The 17,466-nt window shown below is 46.3% G+C and overlaps 1 protein-coding gene across 2 annotated transcripts in view; it reads right to left on the reverse strand.

The window, feature by feature from the left end:
• Psd2 (pleckstrin and Sec7 domain containing 2) overlaps positions 1 to 17,466 on the reverse strand; it is a 54,154-nt gene that overhangs the window by 12,297 nt on the left and 24,391 nt on the right. The window contains exons 6-11 of one of the 2 annotated variants that reach the window (XM_090331408.1): positions 17,211 to 17,323; positions 16,542 to 16,604; positions 3,632 to 3,720; positions 2,386 to 2,429; positions 808 to 998; positions 551 to 621 (exon numbers count right to left, since the gene is read on the reverse strand). In XM_090331408.1, the coding sequence (XP_090187534.1) occupies positions 551 to 621; positions 808 to 998; positions 2,386 to 2,429; positions 3,632 to 3,720; positions 16,542 to 16,604; positions 17,211 to 17,323 (571 nt within the window). Of the gene's footprint in view, positions 1 to 550; positions 622 to 807; positions 999 to 2,385; positions 2,430 to 3,631; positions 3,722 to 16,541; positions 16,605 to 17,210; positions 17,324 to 17,466 lie in introns of both variants that reach the window. The other variant, XM_090331407.1, reaches the window with a different exon arrangement.

The following is a 17,466-nucleotide window of genomic DNA, read 5'->3' on the forward strand; positions in this document are numbered from 1 at the left end:
AGTTATTCAAACAAGAAGTGAAGGTAAGAAGATCATAAGGAAAAGAGTTCAAATCCCAGACCAAAAAAGAGAAAAAAAAATCTCTCCAAATCCCCTCCTGTGCACCCAGGCCGCCCCAGATGCCTGATGCTGGGTACACACTGAGCCCCTGAGCATTGCACACGCCCTCCCCGGCCAAGCTTCAGACCCCTCCGTGAGCCCAAGTAGGACTCTGGCCCCTAGGCCCTTCCCAGCAGGTCTGAGCAACCGCCAAGTTGAGCTGGGCAAGACTGAGCTGACATTTCCTTGCTAAGAATTCTGGGACAGGCTGGGAACTAGTAGCTCACACCTGTAATCCTAGCGACTTAGGAAGCTGAGATCTGAGGATGGTGTATTACAGTCAGTTCAGGCACAAGAATTCATCACCAAAAAGCCAGAAGTGGAGCAGTAGCTTGAGTGATAAAGTGCTAGCCTTGAGAAATAAATAAACAAGCAGACCTCAGGAAAGCACCTAGGCTTCAGGATGAGCACACACACATACACACACAAACTCTAGGGGGCAGTCTCTCACCTTCTGCAGATACAAGATAGTCCCTTTGAGCACAGCATAGAATTTCTTCCAGCCACGCCTCCCGCGGGGAGCTGAGGAGAGAGACATGGGGATTGTGTCTGCCACCCACTCCATTATCTCCGGCCTTCCCTCCCCTGTCTGGCCTTCCCCCAGCCACGTTCACCCAGGTGTACATCCCCAAAGGAGTGGCCGAGGGGTGGGCCTCCCTGTGTGAGCATCCCTCCCTCCCACTCCACCTTTCCCAGCCTGACACCCACTCCTCTTGCCATCCATGTCAGCGTGAGTCTTCCGGGTCAGCACGCCATGCTTGTAGGTGGTGGCACTGAGAGCCTGTGGGACATCCAGGAAGGGGTTTCCACCATCCAGGATCCGTGTCACTTTTTTCGTGCCTGTTCCAAACTTGTCATCCACCAGCTCAGACAGGGATTTCCTCAGCTCATCCTCATCTCTAGGAAGGTACCAGGCCTTAAGCACCACCTCCAGAGAGGCCTCAGCCCCACATCCCACCCAACACCCCCTGGATGCCAGGGTCAGAGGAGAGGGACAGCTACTGAGAGGCTGAACTCCGGAGATTGCACACCACAGATCCAGATCGCTGATCCTTAACCTCTGATCTTTAAGTTAGGACCTCTAAGATATTCCTCACAAAGTTAGAGATTTCACTATCTCCATGCCTTTCTTCTCCTCTTTCCAACACTAAGAACCCAGGCCAAGGAGGGCTGAGCCATGGTAGACAAAAGCCACTGATCAAACCAAGCCAAGAAACTGGCAGAGATCCAGGCCTGCCATGACAGCCCCAGGGAAGAGCATCAGCTCAACTCCCTAGGACTGGAGTCCCTTAACCCGGGCTTATGCCAGCTTCAGAAGCACAGGAAAAAAGGACTTCCCCAGAATCTCTATTAGCCTCTCCAACCAATAAGATTGCCATCTTTCTTCCCAACTGGCTGCTCACAAGAGAAGAAGTCAGGACCCAATAACCTCTCCCCACTGACACAACCTAAACATGTTCATATTCTCGGGGTGACAGGAAGGCCTGCGTCTACTATGTCCATCTCCCCCACCACAGAAAAGGAAAGAATTGGAGTTATTGTGTTTTGGCAGGAATGTCAGCATAGAAACTAGCAATGGGCTGGACACTGGAGGCTCGTACCTAGAATCCTAGCTACGCAGGAAGCTATGAGAATCATGGTTCACAACCAGCCCAGACAGAAAAGATTATGAGATTCTTATTTCCAATTAGTCACTTAAAAAGCCCCAAAGTGGAGCTGCAGCTCAAGTGGTAGAGTGCCAACCTTGAGCAAGAAAACAAAATCTTAGGGACAGCACCTAAGCCCTGAATTTAAGCCCCAGTACCATCACACACAGACACATGCGAGTGTGCTAGCACACACACACGGAGGCGGGGTAGGGGAGGAGAAGGAGGAGGAGAATAAAGAGAAGGAAGAGGAAGAGGAAGAGGAGAAGGAAAAGAAGAGAAAACCAGCAATGGACATCTTAGAACTAAGTCCACAGTTCAATCCATTTCATAGCAATGTAAAAACTTTTTTGTGTCTGATGACTGGGGCTTGAACTCAGAGCCCTAAGCTCTTTGTAGAATTTTTTTGTTCACACCCGAAACCCTACTCTTAAATGAAACACTTTCAATCAAGTTAGAAAATTAGCTCAAGGTGAATTCTACCATGAGTTGAACTGGCCAGCTGGTCAGGGGTGCTCAAGGACTTGGGTCGGGAGAAATCAGCACCATGGAGAGTGGTCAGAGTGACTAATCAGAATTCCCAGCCACTCCCTCTCCCAGGGACTCAGTCTCCCCATACCTGCCCCTTAGGCATACTCACATGGCCCATTCCAGCTTTTCATTCTTGATGGAGTTATACAGGGTCTGGGAGAGGGGGACAGAGTGAGGAATTCAGTCCGAGATTCAAAGAACTCTCCACTACCTCAGTAAGGTGTAGTAAGGGAGCATCGTTCCCTTACAGCTAATGGGGCAAAGTGATTCATACTGGTTGATTTGATGGATAAATGAGTGGATGGCCGAATGTATGGATGAATGATATTGTCATTTATTGTCTGCCCCCACCCCAGGAGACTAAACTTCATAAGGCCAAGAGTTGTCTGTCACGTTTGCCACTGAATCTCCAATGCACGGTCTAGAACTTAGCGTACTATAAATTCTCACTAGGGTGAATGGATGGTTGAAAGGAAGGATGGATGGATGGGATGGATGGATGGATGGATGGATGGATGATAGATAAGAGGTGGGTGAATCAGTGATTTATGAGTGTTTTGAGGTAAATGTACAAGTGATGGAGGAATGTGTAGGTATTTGAGTAAGAAAGTTATTAAGAGTTTTCTCCTGAGAATGCATGCAAATGAAAATGAGTGAATGAAATAATAATAGGTAGGAAATTAGTAAATGGCAAGACGTGAATAGATGGGTGATGATTTGATCTCTTGAGTATGTTTGTAAAAGTGCTTCTGGATGGTGGGGAAAGTAATTATAGCAAGAAAAGAGAGGAGATCACATTCTCTTTTTCAACTTTATTTTTAATTGCCACATAATAAAAATTTATCTCTAGACTCAATTCAATTCCCCTCCTGGCACCATCATATTGTTAAGATCAACTATCTAAAAATGAATTAATGATTTTCCCCCTCCAAAGATATTTTGTTCTCTTCTTTCTCCAAGGTGTAGAACTGACAAAGTTGGAAAAGCCAAAACTCTACTCTGGCCTTCCAATGAAACTTTGTTTCCTTTAATACCTGATGATATCAGAGGGATGAATGGTGGTGATGGTGGTGGTAAAGGTAAAGGAGGTGGTGATGAGGGACAGCTGTGACATTGGTAGCAGTGATGATGATTACTGTGAAGACAATGGTGACAACTGGGGCATCTAACACCAATGTCACAAAGCCTCAGGACAGTCAACTATTGAGCTAGATGGTCTCTGACTCTACCCCAAGGTCCTGGTAGTCTTGCCCCCAGCTTAAGAGCCTGGAACATTAAGATTTAGTAGGAGCAGAGACTTCCCTATACCCACTTAGGACAGAGCTGGGAGCCTGGGGATCCGTAATAGACAATACCTTCAGCAGGTCTTTGGCAAAGTCTTGGCCATCATTTAGCTGGTCCAAGTTGGCAATGAATTGCTGGCAGGACATCTTCTTGCCAATGTTCTGTAATGGAGAAAGGGTTCTGCCTTAGAGTCTGGAAGGAGTCTGGGATGGTCTTCACACCCTGCCCTGCCCATTCAGAGGAAATAAGGCAGCATCAAGAACAGTAATAAGAGGAAAACGCTCTGAATCTTCCTTTGTCTTTAGGAGTTTTCAGAACTCTCCTACACATTCAAGATGCTACCTAATTGTCAAGCATCAGTGAAAGGTTAGGGTTCTCTTCGAACCCAGATACAAGAGCCACTAGAGTAGATGACATTTGCCAGCTGCCTGCTTTCTTCCAGACCTTGTGCATGACATGCATTATCTTATTTCCTTCTCCCCACAGGGTTAGGAAACAGGGTGCAGTGGGGTGACTGATGTGCCTATGATCACACAGCAAGGACGTGGAAAGGCCAAGTGTGTCTGGTGTCAAAGTCCACACGCTCACCCGCTTCTCCAGGGTTAACTCTCCCAAGGTCACTCAGCACCAGGACTTGAACCCAGACCTCTCGGTTCCTGAGCCGAAGCTCTGTGTATTCTGCCACAACCGCCTCACCCTCTCACCTGCACAGAAGGGCAGCAAGACCTCCAAGAGGTAAAATCAAGGAGAGTTTGGTCTGATGAAACCAAATATCAGTTTCCAGCAACACATAGGGTGCCCCACGCTGTACTGAGCTCACAGAAAGAAAAACCTTCACCCCTGGAAGCACCAAGAACTGTGGTCCCAAATTTTGCCCTTTGATTAACCACTGAGTAGTGGAAGAGCCTGAAGCCTCCAAACCCATGACCCGGGAGTCACATTTTCCCTTTTTTCTTTTCTTTTCTTTTTTTTTGGCAAGTCCTGGGTCTTGAACTCAGGGCCTGCGCACTGTCCTTGGGCTTTCTCAAGGCTAGTGCTCTACTACTTGAGCCACAGTACCATTTCTGGCTTTTTCTGTGTATGTGATACCAAAAAATCAAACCCAGGGCTTCATGCATGCTAGCAAGCACACTACCACTAGGTGACGCTCCTGGCCCCTGAGAGTCACACTTTGAGATTCTCCTGATTCCTCACATGTAAGGCAGCACTAGCTGGCCCTCCTCTTTGGGACGTTTTGTGAATTGGGGTTTGCCACGGGCAGTATTCCCTCAATTTAACTGCAGAATCCTGGTATCTCATAAGATAGAAGTAAGTAGTCTTTCAAAAATAAATGAAGGAATAAATAAATAATATACATGTGTAAATAAACAAATGTGTGTCCATGCCTACAGACATGCCAGTATTAGGGTTTGAACTCAGGGTCTTGCATTTGATTAGTTTGCTTACTTGGCTGGCACTCTACCATGTGAATTATAACTCCAATCCAGCTTCAAAAAAAGCATTTTTTTGTGCCAATACTGAGGCTTGAACTCAGAGCCTGGGTGCTGTCCCTGAATTTCTATGCTTAAGGTAGCACTCTGCCATTTGAGCCATAGCTCCACTTCTAATTTTGTGTGTGTGCACTAATTGGAGAAGAGGTGATTTCAAGCCATGATCCTCAGATCCCAGCCTTCTGAGAAGCTATGATTACAGATATGAACCACTGGTGCCCAGCTCAAAAAAGAATATCCTAATCAAATAAATTGATTTATATATTCTATCTATACATTTATTTATACATTCTAGAGTTTGGGGATTCTGCAAGAAGAGAATTTCATGTTCAGATCCTCAAATTTATTGATGTTGATATCATTTTAGCAAAGGCATTCTGTTAATATTGTGTAGGATATCTACACACCACAGAAATTATTTAGGAAAACAATGATGTAGGTAGGCACTTTTTTGGTGGACATAGTAGGGATTGAATTTACACCCTTATTCTTGCTAACCAAGTGCTCTACTGCTCGTGCCATGCCTCTGGTCCCTTTTTGCATTGACTACTTTTTTTTTTTTTTTGCCAGTCCTGGGCTTGGGCTCAGGGCCTGAGCACTGTCCTTGGACTTTCTCAAGGCTAGCACTCTACCACTTGAGCCTCAGCACCACTTCCGGCTTTTTGCTACGTATGTGGTACTGAGGAATCGAACCCAGGTCTTTGTGCATGCTAAGCAAGCACTCTACCACTAGGCCAAACTCCCGGCCCCATGCATTGACTACTTTTGAATTAGGGTCTCACTTTATGTGTGAACTAGCCAAAGCTATGATCCTCCCATTTGTGTCTCTTCATGGCCCTTTGATGATCGGTGCTGCCATTGCTTCCAACAATTGTGCTTACCAGAAAGCTGGCATAATAGACATGAGCCACTGCACTTAGCCATTGGTTGAGATGGAGTCTCATAAACTTCTTTTTGCATGGGCTGGCTTTAAACTGAAGTCCCTTGATAACTACCACCGAAGTAGCGAGGATTACAGACTAGAGCTGCTGCAGGACTAGAAAACCTTAAAAGACTTGTAACAAGTAAAAGTAAGGATTAAATCAGTAATTTAAAACTTCACAGGGAAAAGTCAAAGACAGATGATGTCTTTGGTGAATTTTAACGAACATTTAAAGAAGCCAGACATAGTGACTCATGCTTATAATCGTAGCTGCTTAGGAAACAGAGATCAGGAGGCTTACAGTTCAAGGCCAGACATGGCAAAAGTTGATAAGACCCTCATCTCAGCTAATAAAATGTTAGGCACAGTAGCATGCACTTGTCATACCAGTTACTCAGGAAACAAATAAAAGGATTATGGTTCAGGTCAGCCCTAACTTAAACATAAGATCCTATCTCAAAAATAACTAAAGCAAATGCCCAGGCCCACAATTCAAGTCCCACAACCAAAAAAAAAAAAAAAAAAAAAAAAAACCAACCACTAAAGCAACCCCGCGTAGCTGCAGCTCATGCCTGTAATCCTAGCTACTTAGGAGGCTGAGATCTGAGGATTGCAGTTCAAAGCTAGCCCAGGCACTAAAAAATGTGAGACTTGGGGCCAGGAGTTTGGCCTAGTGGTAGAGTGCTTGCCTAGCTTGCACAAAGACCCGGGTTCGATTCCTCAGTAACATATACATAGGGAAAAAAAAAGCCAGAAGTGGTGCTGAGGCTCATGTGATAGAGCTCTAGCCTTTGAGAAAGTCCAAGGACAGTGCTCAAGTCCTGAGCTCAAACCCAGGACTGGCCAAAAAAAAAAAAAAAGGGAATGTGAGACTCTTATCTCCAATTAATCACTAGAAAATGGGAAGAAGGGCCTTGGCTCAAGGGATAGGCCTTGATCTGAAGAGCTCAGGGACAGCACCCCGACTAACAATTCAAGCCCCATGACACACAAAATAATAATAATAATAATAATAATAATAATAATAATAATAACTAAAGCAGCTGGGTGCTGGTGGCTCACACCTATGGCCCTAGCTACTCAGGAGTCTAAGATCTGAGAATCTTGGTTCAAGGACATCATGGCCAAAAAGTCTGGAGACTCTTATCTCCAATTTACCATCAGAAAACTGGAAGTGGAGCAGTAGCTCAAAGTGGTAGAGTGCTAGCCTTGAGCAAAAAAGTACAGGGACAGCACCCAGGATCTGAGTTCAAGCCCTATGAATAACAAAATCTATAAATAGGTAGTAGATAGATAGATAAATAGATAACACAAAAAGAATTATGAGGGCCAAGATTTTGGCCTAGTGGTAGAGTGCTTGCCTAGCATGCATAGAGACCCAGGTTTGATTCCTTGATACCACACACATAGAAAAAAGCCAGAAGTGGTACTGTGGCTCAAGTGATTAGAGTGCTAACCTTGAGAAAGCCCAAGGACAGTGCTCAGGCTCTGAGTTCAAGCCCAAGGACTAGAAAATTTTAAAACAAAAAGAATTATGAGTATTATTCAAGTGATAGAGTACCTTCCTAACAAGCCCAAGGCTCTGACTTCAAACTTTAGTACCACCAAAACATTTTAAGAAAAATTAACACCAATCCTTTCAAAATCTTCTTTAAAAAAATGTAAGAGGAAGGACTGCTTTCCAACTCACTCCACAAGGACAGCAATGCTAGACAAAAATATCACAAGGGAAGAAAATTGTAGGTCACTAATCTTATAAATATAAATGTAAAATATCCCTTTCAGGGGCTGGGAGCATAGTCTAGTAGTAGAGTGCTCATCTAGCATGAACAAAGCCCTGGGTTCAATTCCTTGGTACCACATACACAGAAAAAAAGCTGGAAGTGGTGCTGTGGCTCCAGTGGTAGAGTGCTAGCCCAAAAACAGTACCCAGGCCCTGAGTTCAAGTCCCAAGAATGGCCAAAAAAAAATACCATCAAAGGCTCATGCCTGTAATCCTTGCTACTCAGGAGGCTGACATCTGGGGATTGTGGTTCAGAGGCATCCTGGGCAGGAAAGTCTGTGAGACTCTTGTCTCCAATTAACCACCAGAAAACCAGAAATGGCACTGTGGCTCAAGGGGTAGGGCGGTAGCCTTGAGCTGAAGAGCTCAGGGACAGAGCCCAGGTCCAGAGTTCAAATCCTATAACCAACAAAAAAAGAAAATACCAGCAAACCAAGCCAATAGGAAATTTAAAGGATAAGGCCATGTGGCCAAGTAGATTATACTTTCAGAATGTAAAGGTGATTCAATAAATAAAACTCTATCAACGCAATACACAGAATGAAAGGGGAAGGTAGATTATTATTCCATTTGTTGTAGAAAATGCATTTGACCATCCAAAATATCCACCAAACTAGCAATGGAAAAAAAATTCTTTAAATGACTGAAGGCGTATACGAAAAGCCCGCAGCTGAAATCATACTCAGCAGTGAGTGTTCCTAACATCAGGAACAAAGGGATGTGCCTGTTCCATTTCTATTCAGCATTGCACTGAGAATCCTAGCACAAGCCATTAGACAAGAAAAATAAGCAAAGCACCCAAATTAGAAAGGCGCAAGTAAGATTATCTCTAGTCGCAGATGACATGAATTTATACAGCAAAAATCCTAAAGAAACCACAAAAAAATTTAAAAGTAATGATTTCAGGGCCAGGAGTTTGGCTTAGTGGTAGAGTGCTTGCCTAGCATGCCGGATTCCTCGGCACCATATACATAGAAAAATGTCGGGAGTGGTGCTGTGGCTCAAGTGGTAGGGTTCTAGCATTGAGAAAAACCAAGGACAGTGCTCAAGCCCTGAGCTCAAGCCCAGGACTGGAAAAAAAAATTGTATTTCTACATACTAGCAATGAGAAATCAAAAAGGAAAACTGAAAAAAAGTCCAAATACAATAGTATCAAAAAGAATAAATTAAGTAAAACATTTAACCAAATAGGTGAAATATTTGCATGCTCAAAACTATAAAAGATTAGTAAAATAAAGAAGTCAAACACTAGTGGTTCACCATCTATAATCCTACCTACTCAGAAGGCTGGGATCTGAGGACTGTGGTTTGGTGCTAGGCCAGGCAGGAAAGTGTGTGGAACTCTTATGTTCAATAAACTACAAAAGAAAGTCAGAAGTGGAACCCTAGCATTGAGCAAAAAAAAAAAAACTCAAAGAGATAGCACCCAGGACCTGAATTCAAGCCTCAGGATGTCCAAAAAGGAAAGGAAGGAAGGAAGGAAGGAAGGAAGGAAGGAAGGAAGGAAGAAAGAAAGAAAGAAAGAAAGAAAGAAAGAAAGAAAGAAAGAAAGGAAGGAAGAAAGAAAGAAAGGAAGAAAGAAAATTAAAAAAATATAAAAAACAGGGCCGGGAGTTTGGCCTAGGGGTAGCATGCTTGCCTAGCATGCACAATGACTCAGGTTCAATTCCTTGGTACCACATACATAGAAAAAAGCTGGAAGTGGTGCTGAGGCTCAAGTGGTAGAGCTCTAGCCTTGAGAAAGTCCAAGGACAGCGCTCAGGCCCTGAGCTCAAGCCCAAGACTGGCAAAAATAATAATAATAATAATAATAATAGGCAAATGATGACAGGCAAGGTGGCACATGCCTATAACCCTATCACTTGGGAAGCTAAGGCGGAGATCAAGAGTATGTATGTAACTAGACTAAGTTACATACAGAGATCCTACAGGGAAATAAAAGTAAACTAGTCCACACTTTGAAGTTCCTCACAAACTTAAGCCTATAATTATAACTTGACCAGGGAATCCTCTCTAGGTATACACCCAAAAGTTTTCAATAAAACAGATGTTTGGGCAAAAACTTGTGCAAATTTTCATAGCATCCTGTTCATAATAACTAAAAGGTGGAAACAGCTAGGTGTGATGGCTCAAGCCTTATAATCCTAACTACTTGGGACACAGAGATGGGAAGATTGAGACGTGAGGCATAAAATGTCATGAGACCTAATCTCAAGCAATGGCTAGGCATGGTGGTATGCAGCTGTCATCCCAGTGACATGGAGAAAGCACAAATAGAATGGTCAGCAGGGCCATAAAGAAAGGCCTAACATGAAAAGGACTGGCAGCATGACACGAGTGGTAGAGTGCCCTGCCTAGCAAGTGTAAGATCCTAAACTCAAACCCCTGTAGTATGAAAGAGAAGAGAGGGGAAAAAAATAGCCCACATATGCACTACATCCATATATGCTGTATGTGTTATATACATGCAATAGAATAGTATTTGGTGATAAAAGAGGAGGTAATGATACATGCTACATCCAGATGGATTCACCTTGAGTATACGTCCAGTGAAATAAGCCAGACACAGAAGGGTAGATACTATATGAGTCAAAAAAGCAGATCAGCAACTGTCATGGGCAAAGCAAAGGAAGTGATGGGGAGACAGTGCTGGTGGGTGCCAGGTTTCTTTTTGAGGAGAAGAAAAAGTGCCAGTACTAGTTAGTAGTGGATGATCAGATGTGATTGATGTTCTTAATGTCATTAAATCATATGATTTAAAATGGATATTGACACATGTAGAATACCAACAGCTATACATCTGGCTTCTTTCCAAGTCTGCAAGAAATGTTTATTGACATTGACTGACTCTCTAGACTCAAAAGCAAGAGTCAACACATTGCAAAGTGAAATCACACTAAGTAAGTTATCTGCTTTAAAATATAGTAATAATAACCGGGCACTGGTGGCTCATGCCTATAATCCTAGCAACTCAGAAGGCTAAGACCTAAGGATCATGGTTAGAAGCCAACCTGGGCAGAAAAGTCCATGGGACTCTTATCTCCAATAATTAAGCACCAGAAAACTGAAAGTGGAGATGTGGCTCAAAGTGGTAGAGCATAGCCTTGAGCACAAAAACTGAATTTAAGCCTGAGTTTACAGACTTGACAGGTTCTGAGTTCAAGCCCCACCCATGATGGATAATATATATATATATATATATATACACACACACATTATATATATATATGTATATATATGAAAACAGGGCAAAAAGCTTTGTGTTGGGGGAGCAGGGATAGAACACATGTATTCCAGTCATTCAAAGTCCACAAAGCCATGTGATTTAGGACCTCTGAGCTCCCATTTCTTCTTCCCACCCGTTTCCTCTTGGGTCAGCAGAGTTTCCGAGGACGCCCAGAGCCTTTGCACTCTTCTCACCACTTCTGTCTCCTCGCAAAAACAAGTTACAATCCATCTGACTTACAGTTCTACCCCAGGGCTGGCCAGTGGCTCTCGGGCTAGCTGATCATCTCCTTAACCCCATCTTCCTGCCAATGTGGAGGCTGGTGGGGCTGGAGTGCCACCCTGGCCATCACCCAGGGAGTGGAACTCGGTTGGTGTCTTCAAACCTAGAGAAGCCAGCCCTTTCCCACAGGTCCTGCATGACCTCCACAAGAAGCCCAGAAGTCAGAACAAGTCTAGCCTATTTAAGGCTCATCTCAGAATGATGATGAGAGGCCAGGCATGAAGAAAGCAGCTGTCCTCTGGGCAGGAAACATACACAAATCCTAAGTAAACCCTGATTACCCTGGATACCCCTTAACATTCTCGTGTGAAGCTCTGTCATATCTGAGAACAGCCTCGTGACAGCAGCCAAACCCCTGCATCTGTTTTTCAAGTCTTGTATCACCCTGCCCCTTCCTGCTGCCACCCCATCCCACCAGCGAGTCCACAGCTGTTCTTCAAGCAACCCACAGGCTAAGATAAATCAAGTTGTTTCCAAAAAGTAGCCCACCCTTGATTGAGCTCAGACTCTCCTACCCACCACCCTATCTCTCTGCCTGCTCCTTGCTAGTTCTACTCCTGAGGATTGAACTCAGGACCTTGCTTGTAATAGACAAGCACTCTACCACTTGAGCCACACCCACAGATAGAGTCCCACATTGCTCAGGCTGGGCTCAAACTCGCAAGCCTCCTGTGTCTGCAAGTAGCTGGGCTTACCAGCCTTCCACTACCAGGTCCAGCCCAAAATACTTGAATATCTCTCTCCTCATCCTTACTCCAGCTCTGACCCAAACTGCCATCTTCTCCAGTTTGGAGGTTGAAAATCATCATTTCTCTGACATTCTAGCCTTCCAACTCATTCCAGGATCCTTCACTGATCTGATACCCAAGATCTACCACCTCCAACATGTGAAGTGCACTCTCCCGACTCATATCCCATCCTGCCAGCTCAGTCCCCTCTAGAGCACTCACCCCACAGTCCTTGATACTCTGTTGAGATCAAGTGTCCCACTGTCATTTTGACCCTCTTTCAAGTCCAGACTCCATCATTAAACCACTTCTCGGAAGCTGTTTCCTTTTCGCTTCTGACATATTTGCCTAGAAAACACCTGCCGCACATGATAAATGATACAGACTCTAGGCATTCAGACAGTGAGAGCATATGAGGTTACTCTTCAGGGAGGAACATAAGGTGCAATGCCAATCATACAAAGTAGTATTTATCAAAATAAAATCCAGGAAATGGAAACAAGAATTTTTTTTTTGTTTCGTTGTTCCTATTTGTTGGTTTGTTTCGTGTGGTTTGGGCGGGTTTTTTTTTTCTTTTTTTTTTTGCCAGTCCTGGGCTTGAGCTCAGGGCCTGAGCCCTGTCCTTGGACTTTCTCAAGGCTAGAGCTCTACCAATTGAGCCTCAGCACCACTTCTGGCTTTTATCTATGTATGTGGTACCAAGGAATCAAACCCGGGTCTTCATGCATGCTAGGCAAGCACTTTAACCACTAGGCAAAACTCCTGGCCCTGGGGCAGGTTTTTTTTTTGCCAGTCCTGGGGCTTGAACTAAGGGCCTGAGCACTGTCCTTGCGCTCTACCCTTGAGCCACAGCGTCACTTCCAGTTTTCTAGTGGTTAATTGAAGATAAGAGTCTCACAGACTTTTTAGTGCCCGGGCTGGCTTTGAAACACAATCCTCAGATCTCAGCCTCCCGAGCAGCTAGTATTACAGGTGTGAGCCAGTGCGCCCGGCTAAGAAATGTACTCTTTACCTGACTTATGTAACTGTAACCCCTCTGTTCATCACCTTTATAATAACAACTTTAAAAAAGAAAATGCTTACCCTGATTTTAAAAAAAAATACCTAACTAGTTTCCTACACTGTGACTGCATCCAAGTCCAACCAGAGGTAGAAACTTGGGGAAGAACACATCGTCATGTTAACTAATCCAGTCTTATATTCATGATGAGATGGGCATTAGATGTCCTGACAACACTGTTACACTTCCCTAATAGGTTTGCTTGCCATTCTCCAACATGACCCACACCTCTGCTCTTTTCTCTTAAACCTCAACACCCCGAAACACACACATCATGTTCTCTCTTCAACTCTGCTTCCCCATTGTCAATCCCTCCCTTCTTCCTCACATACTTCCCCCCTCCCCCCACCTCTCTCTCCTGAATTTCCTCATCTTCCTCTCCTGCTCTTCTGTTTAAAGCCAGGCCCCACGACTTGGCCATCAGCCTGCCTCTCTCCCCAGACACTCATACAATCCCATGTCTTTACGTTCCATCAGTATGACAGTGACACACACACCTCCCTAGCTTCCACACTCATTGATCCCGATGCCACCTTGGGGCCCTGTGTTACATCCCCAACACAACATGTCACAAATGAGACTTGAGTCTCATCTCTCCTGCTCCTCTAGAACTTTCTTCCTTACACCCAGAAGTCTCTTCCCACCTCTGGAGAGTGATAACACCTGGCAGCCAGATGCCACATTGTTCCCGTATGTCCTTCATGCAGCCGATGCCATCAGCAGGTCCTGTGCCATTCACCATCAGACCTCCTTGCCAGCCATGCCACCATCACTCATCTCCCATCTGGACTCAAACTAACAGCCACCTTGGGAAAAGTTTTGTGGACTCTCAAAAAGTAAAACTTGGGCTGAGTACAGTGGCTCACGCCTATAATCCTAACTACTCACGAGACTAATGTCTGAGAATTGTGGTTTAAAGCCAGCCTGGGCAAGAAAGGCCACGAGATTCATCTCCAATTAGGCCCCAAAAAGCCAGAAATGAGAATTGTGACTCAGGTGGTGGAGTGCTAGTTTTAACCAAAAAAGATGGGACAGCTTCTATGCCCTGAATACAAACCCCAGGACCAGTACCAAAAAAAAAAAAAAAGAGTAAAACTTAAGCTGAACTTTGATGCTTCACACCTGTAATCATAGCTATTCAGGAGGCTGAGATCTAAGAATTGAGGTTTGAAGCCAGCCCAGGCAATTAACCACCAAAGAACCAGACATGGAGTATGGCTCAAGTGGTAGTGCACTAGCCTGGAGTAGAAAAAGCGCAAGGAAAGGGCCCAGTCCTGAGATCAAGTCCTAGAAGTGGCACAAAAGTAACACTTGGAAGTCACATAAATATCATAACTACAATCCAGCAAGCCCACTCGTAGGTATAGCCCCAACAGAACTAGAAACAGGTGTCGGGATATAAACTTGTATGTGGATGTTCATAGCAGTCCTATTCATGATAGTCAAAGATGGAAATCAGCCTTTCTGGCCCCTTTACCTGGACCAGGTCGTCCTAGGTCTTTCTGTCTGTGGCTCCTCCCTGTGCTCCAGGTATCTGGCTCCACTCGGAAGGCCTTCTGTGCTCTCCCTCCCCAGTCCAACCTCCAGCATACCTTTTTATTCCATCATGTCCACTGCTTGTAACCCACCTGTCCTGACTAGAAGGGGCTCTGAGGCAGGCTTCCTTTTCCTGTCTTGTTCATGGAACCCAGAAAGCACTCTGGAGACAGGTCACTGAGGCTCCACCCTCCAGCCTGGACATCCTCCCACAGGAACCCTTCCCTCCTCCACATCCAGGCCATGCCCATCTGGCAGGTGCATCCACATCCTCTGAAGCCCCCTGCCTGCTTCCTTCTCTGCCTGGAGCTTTTTCTGGGAACACTGGCAGGACCAACATTCCTAAGGTGGCCACATTCCACCAGATGCCCCACCCCTGTGGAAAGCAGAGGCAGCATGGGGAACAGAAGCAGGTCGGGACCCTGTGAAGGGCCCCCAGTCCCGGCAATACCAGGCCTCAGGCAAAGCACCCGCCTGTGCTGTCTCCATTAAAGCTCTTGGACCAGGACTGTATGGTGGAGAAGCATTGGTGACTGAGGTAAGAACACGCCTCCCACCACACAGCGGCCAGGGGAAGAAATGCAGGGAACCTGACCCAGAACCCTTCTCCCAGTTGTTGGGCAACTTCCCCTCAGGAAGGAGAAGCTTCAAGAGTGTGGAAGGCCTGTTCCACCAGCTCCTCACCTAAACGCTCCTCCTCTGCTGCAGCACTAAGGTGGGGGCCATTGCCAGCTAAAGCCCACCAGTCCTGGGTCTGCTAGCTAAGTGCTCACCACGTCTTCTCTCCCTTCCACACACAGGCTGAGGCCAAAGCTGACTCTGACAAAGTTGTCATATGTTTATTCTTCCTAGCTAGGACACTCAGCCCTCCTGGAGCCAATACCCATCTACCCATGAGTCCGGCCAGGCTGCTCCTCCTCTCCCAGGCTTTCTGTAGAAGAGCTAGCAGCCTGGGCACTCAAGACTGGCCATTCTTAATTTTTAATATCAACAATGAGTCCTATTGTTATTCTCCTATAACAATACTAGTCATAATAAAATCCTCACTAGAAGGCAGTATTCAGGTGTTATGTCTATTACCACACTCAAGCCTCCCTGAGATACGATGGGGGAAATCATGACACCTCACCCCACCTCTGCCTAGCAGATGTAAACCCTGAGACTAAGAGAGAGCCAGTAGTTTGCCCAGAGTTGCATAGCTGCCACGTGGCAGCAAAGGTAAGGTGTGAAGTGGAGTTATCCCACCCTCCGTCACATTGCCGGGACTTCCCTGGTTAATACAGTGGTTCCTGAGTTGCTAAAATGTCCCAACACAACAGAAGGGGCTCTGGCCAGCCGAGGGTGAACAATGATGGGGCAGTGAGTGGGGCCGGATGGTGTGATGGGGACACAGAAGGTGGATGGAGATGGTGGGGGCACACAGGGCATGCACACCACTAGCTGCACTTACCACCTGAGGGAGGGAGGACAGGAGAGCCCAGAGGGGCCCGCAGCAACCAAGGAAAAAAGACGGAGTTAGTGAGCTGCAGAAGCCTTAAGGCAGACAGGGACATGGACCCACCAGTCTCACAGTCAGGACTGGCAGGGCAAAGTGAATGACAAGGCCTCTTGAAGGTCACCTGCCACTACCTGCATGGGGTATGGCATTTCATCATGGCTGCATTTGCGTATGCAGGTGAGGCAAGGTAGAAACTCCAAGTCATTTTGCAATAAAGGCCTTGGCCACACAAGGGGCAACTAAATGCCCCATGTTCAACCATTCTCACTTTTCTGCTTGAGGACCAGAACCTAGGCCAGGCTCACGTGGACAAAACTAGGACAGAAGTGAATGCCCAGCTCTCTGATCTGCTAAAAGAAACACTGCCACAGAGTGAGAAGTCTCCACATGGGGACTGGGCAAAGGATCCCCGTGACTCAGTTGAGCCGGTGGGAGGACATGTCCCTTCTCCCCAACTCACATGTCCATGCAGGTCCGTGTTGAGCAGCATCAGCGCACAGGTGAGCGTGTGGATCCCATCTAAACCAGAGATGGTGGCATCCTCAGTGAAGGGACCCCACTCACTCACCCCCTCTCCCCAGTCACCCGCCCGTCCCTCAGCAGAGCCGGCCTGGAAGCTGTGGAGATGGAAGGTGCCCCCTGCCAGTGCACCTCAGAGCCCCGGCTCACATCATGCTCCCTGCCGCTCCACTCAACTCTCCCAGACCCTCAGAGGGAATCTAACTCCCCTGCGCCTGCTCTAGCCCAGACATCTAGCTCTGCCCCCATACCAAGGCTCTGGGTCCCAGGCTAGGCCCTTGCATTAGTCTTAAGGGTCTTGCCCCTCAGGTTCACCTGTAAACTCTGCCCCTAAGAGGGCCCTGACCCAGCCTTCTCCACACAGGACCCCTATTATGCCAAGGCTGAGCCTGTGACCCAGGGCCCAGGAGTGTGAACACTCCTAGGGCAGAAGCTCTAGAACAGAGGACACCCAGGCCGGGGGGCAAGGCAATGGTCAGGATCTGGGGCGCTCTCACTGCCATTCCATGTTCAGTCACGCTCACTGAGCACCAACTATATACCACACAGAGGTATATGAAGTGGTGGGCAGGAGAAGGGGACAGAGCAGGCAGGTGCCCTCCCTACCTTCCGAGGTGCTGTCATCCGGGTTGCACTGGCAGTACCGGCGGGAGAAGTGCGTAAGGACCCGCTCACGTTCCTGTGTCTCCCCCATCAGCGGGAAGGCCTTCAGGAAGGTTCTGGAAAGCAATTCAAGACTACTAAGGATCTCCCAGAGCTCCCAAGTCAGTCTGGGTCCTCGGATGGAATAGAATCTCTCTCTCTCTCTCTCTCTCTCTCTCTCTCTCTCTCTCTCTCTCTCTCTCTCTCTCTCTCTCTCTCT

Source organism: Megascapheus bottae, chromosome 4 (assembly GCF_031878675.1).
Source record: "Megascapheus bottae isolate mThoBot1 chromosome 4, mThoBot2.hap1, whole genome shotgun sequence".
Taxonomy (NCBI): Eukaryota; Metazoa; Chordata; class Mammalia; order Rodentia; family Geomyidae; genus Megascapheus; species Megascapheus bottae.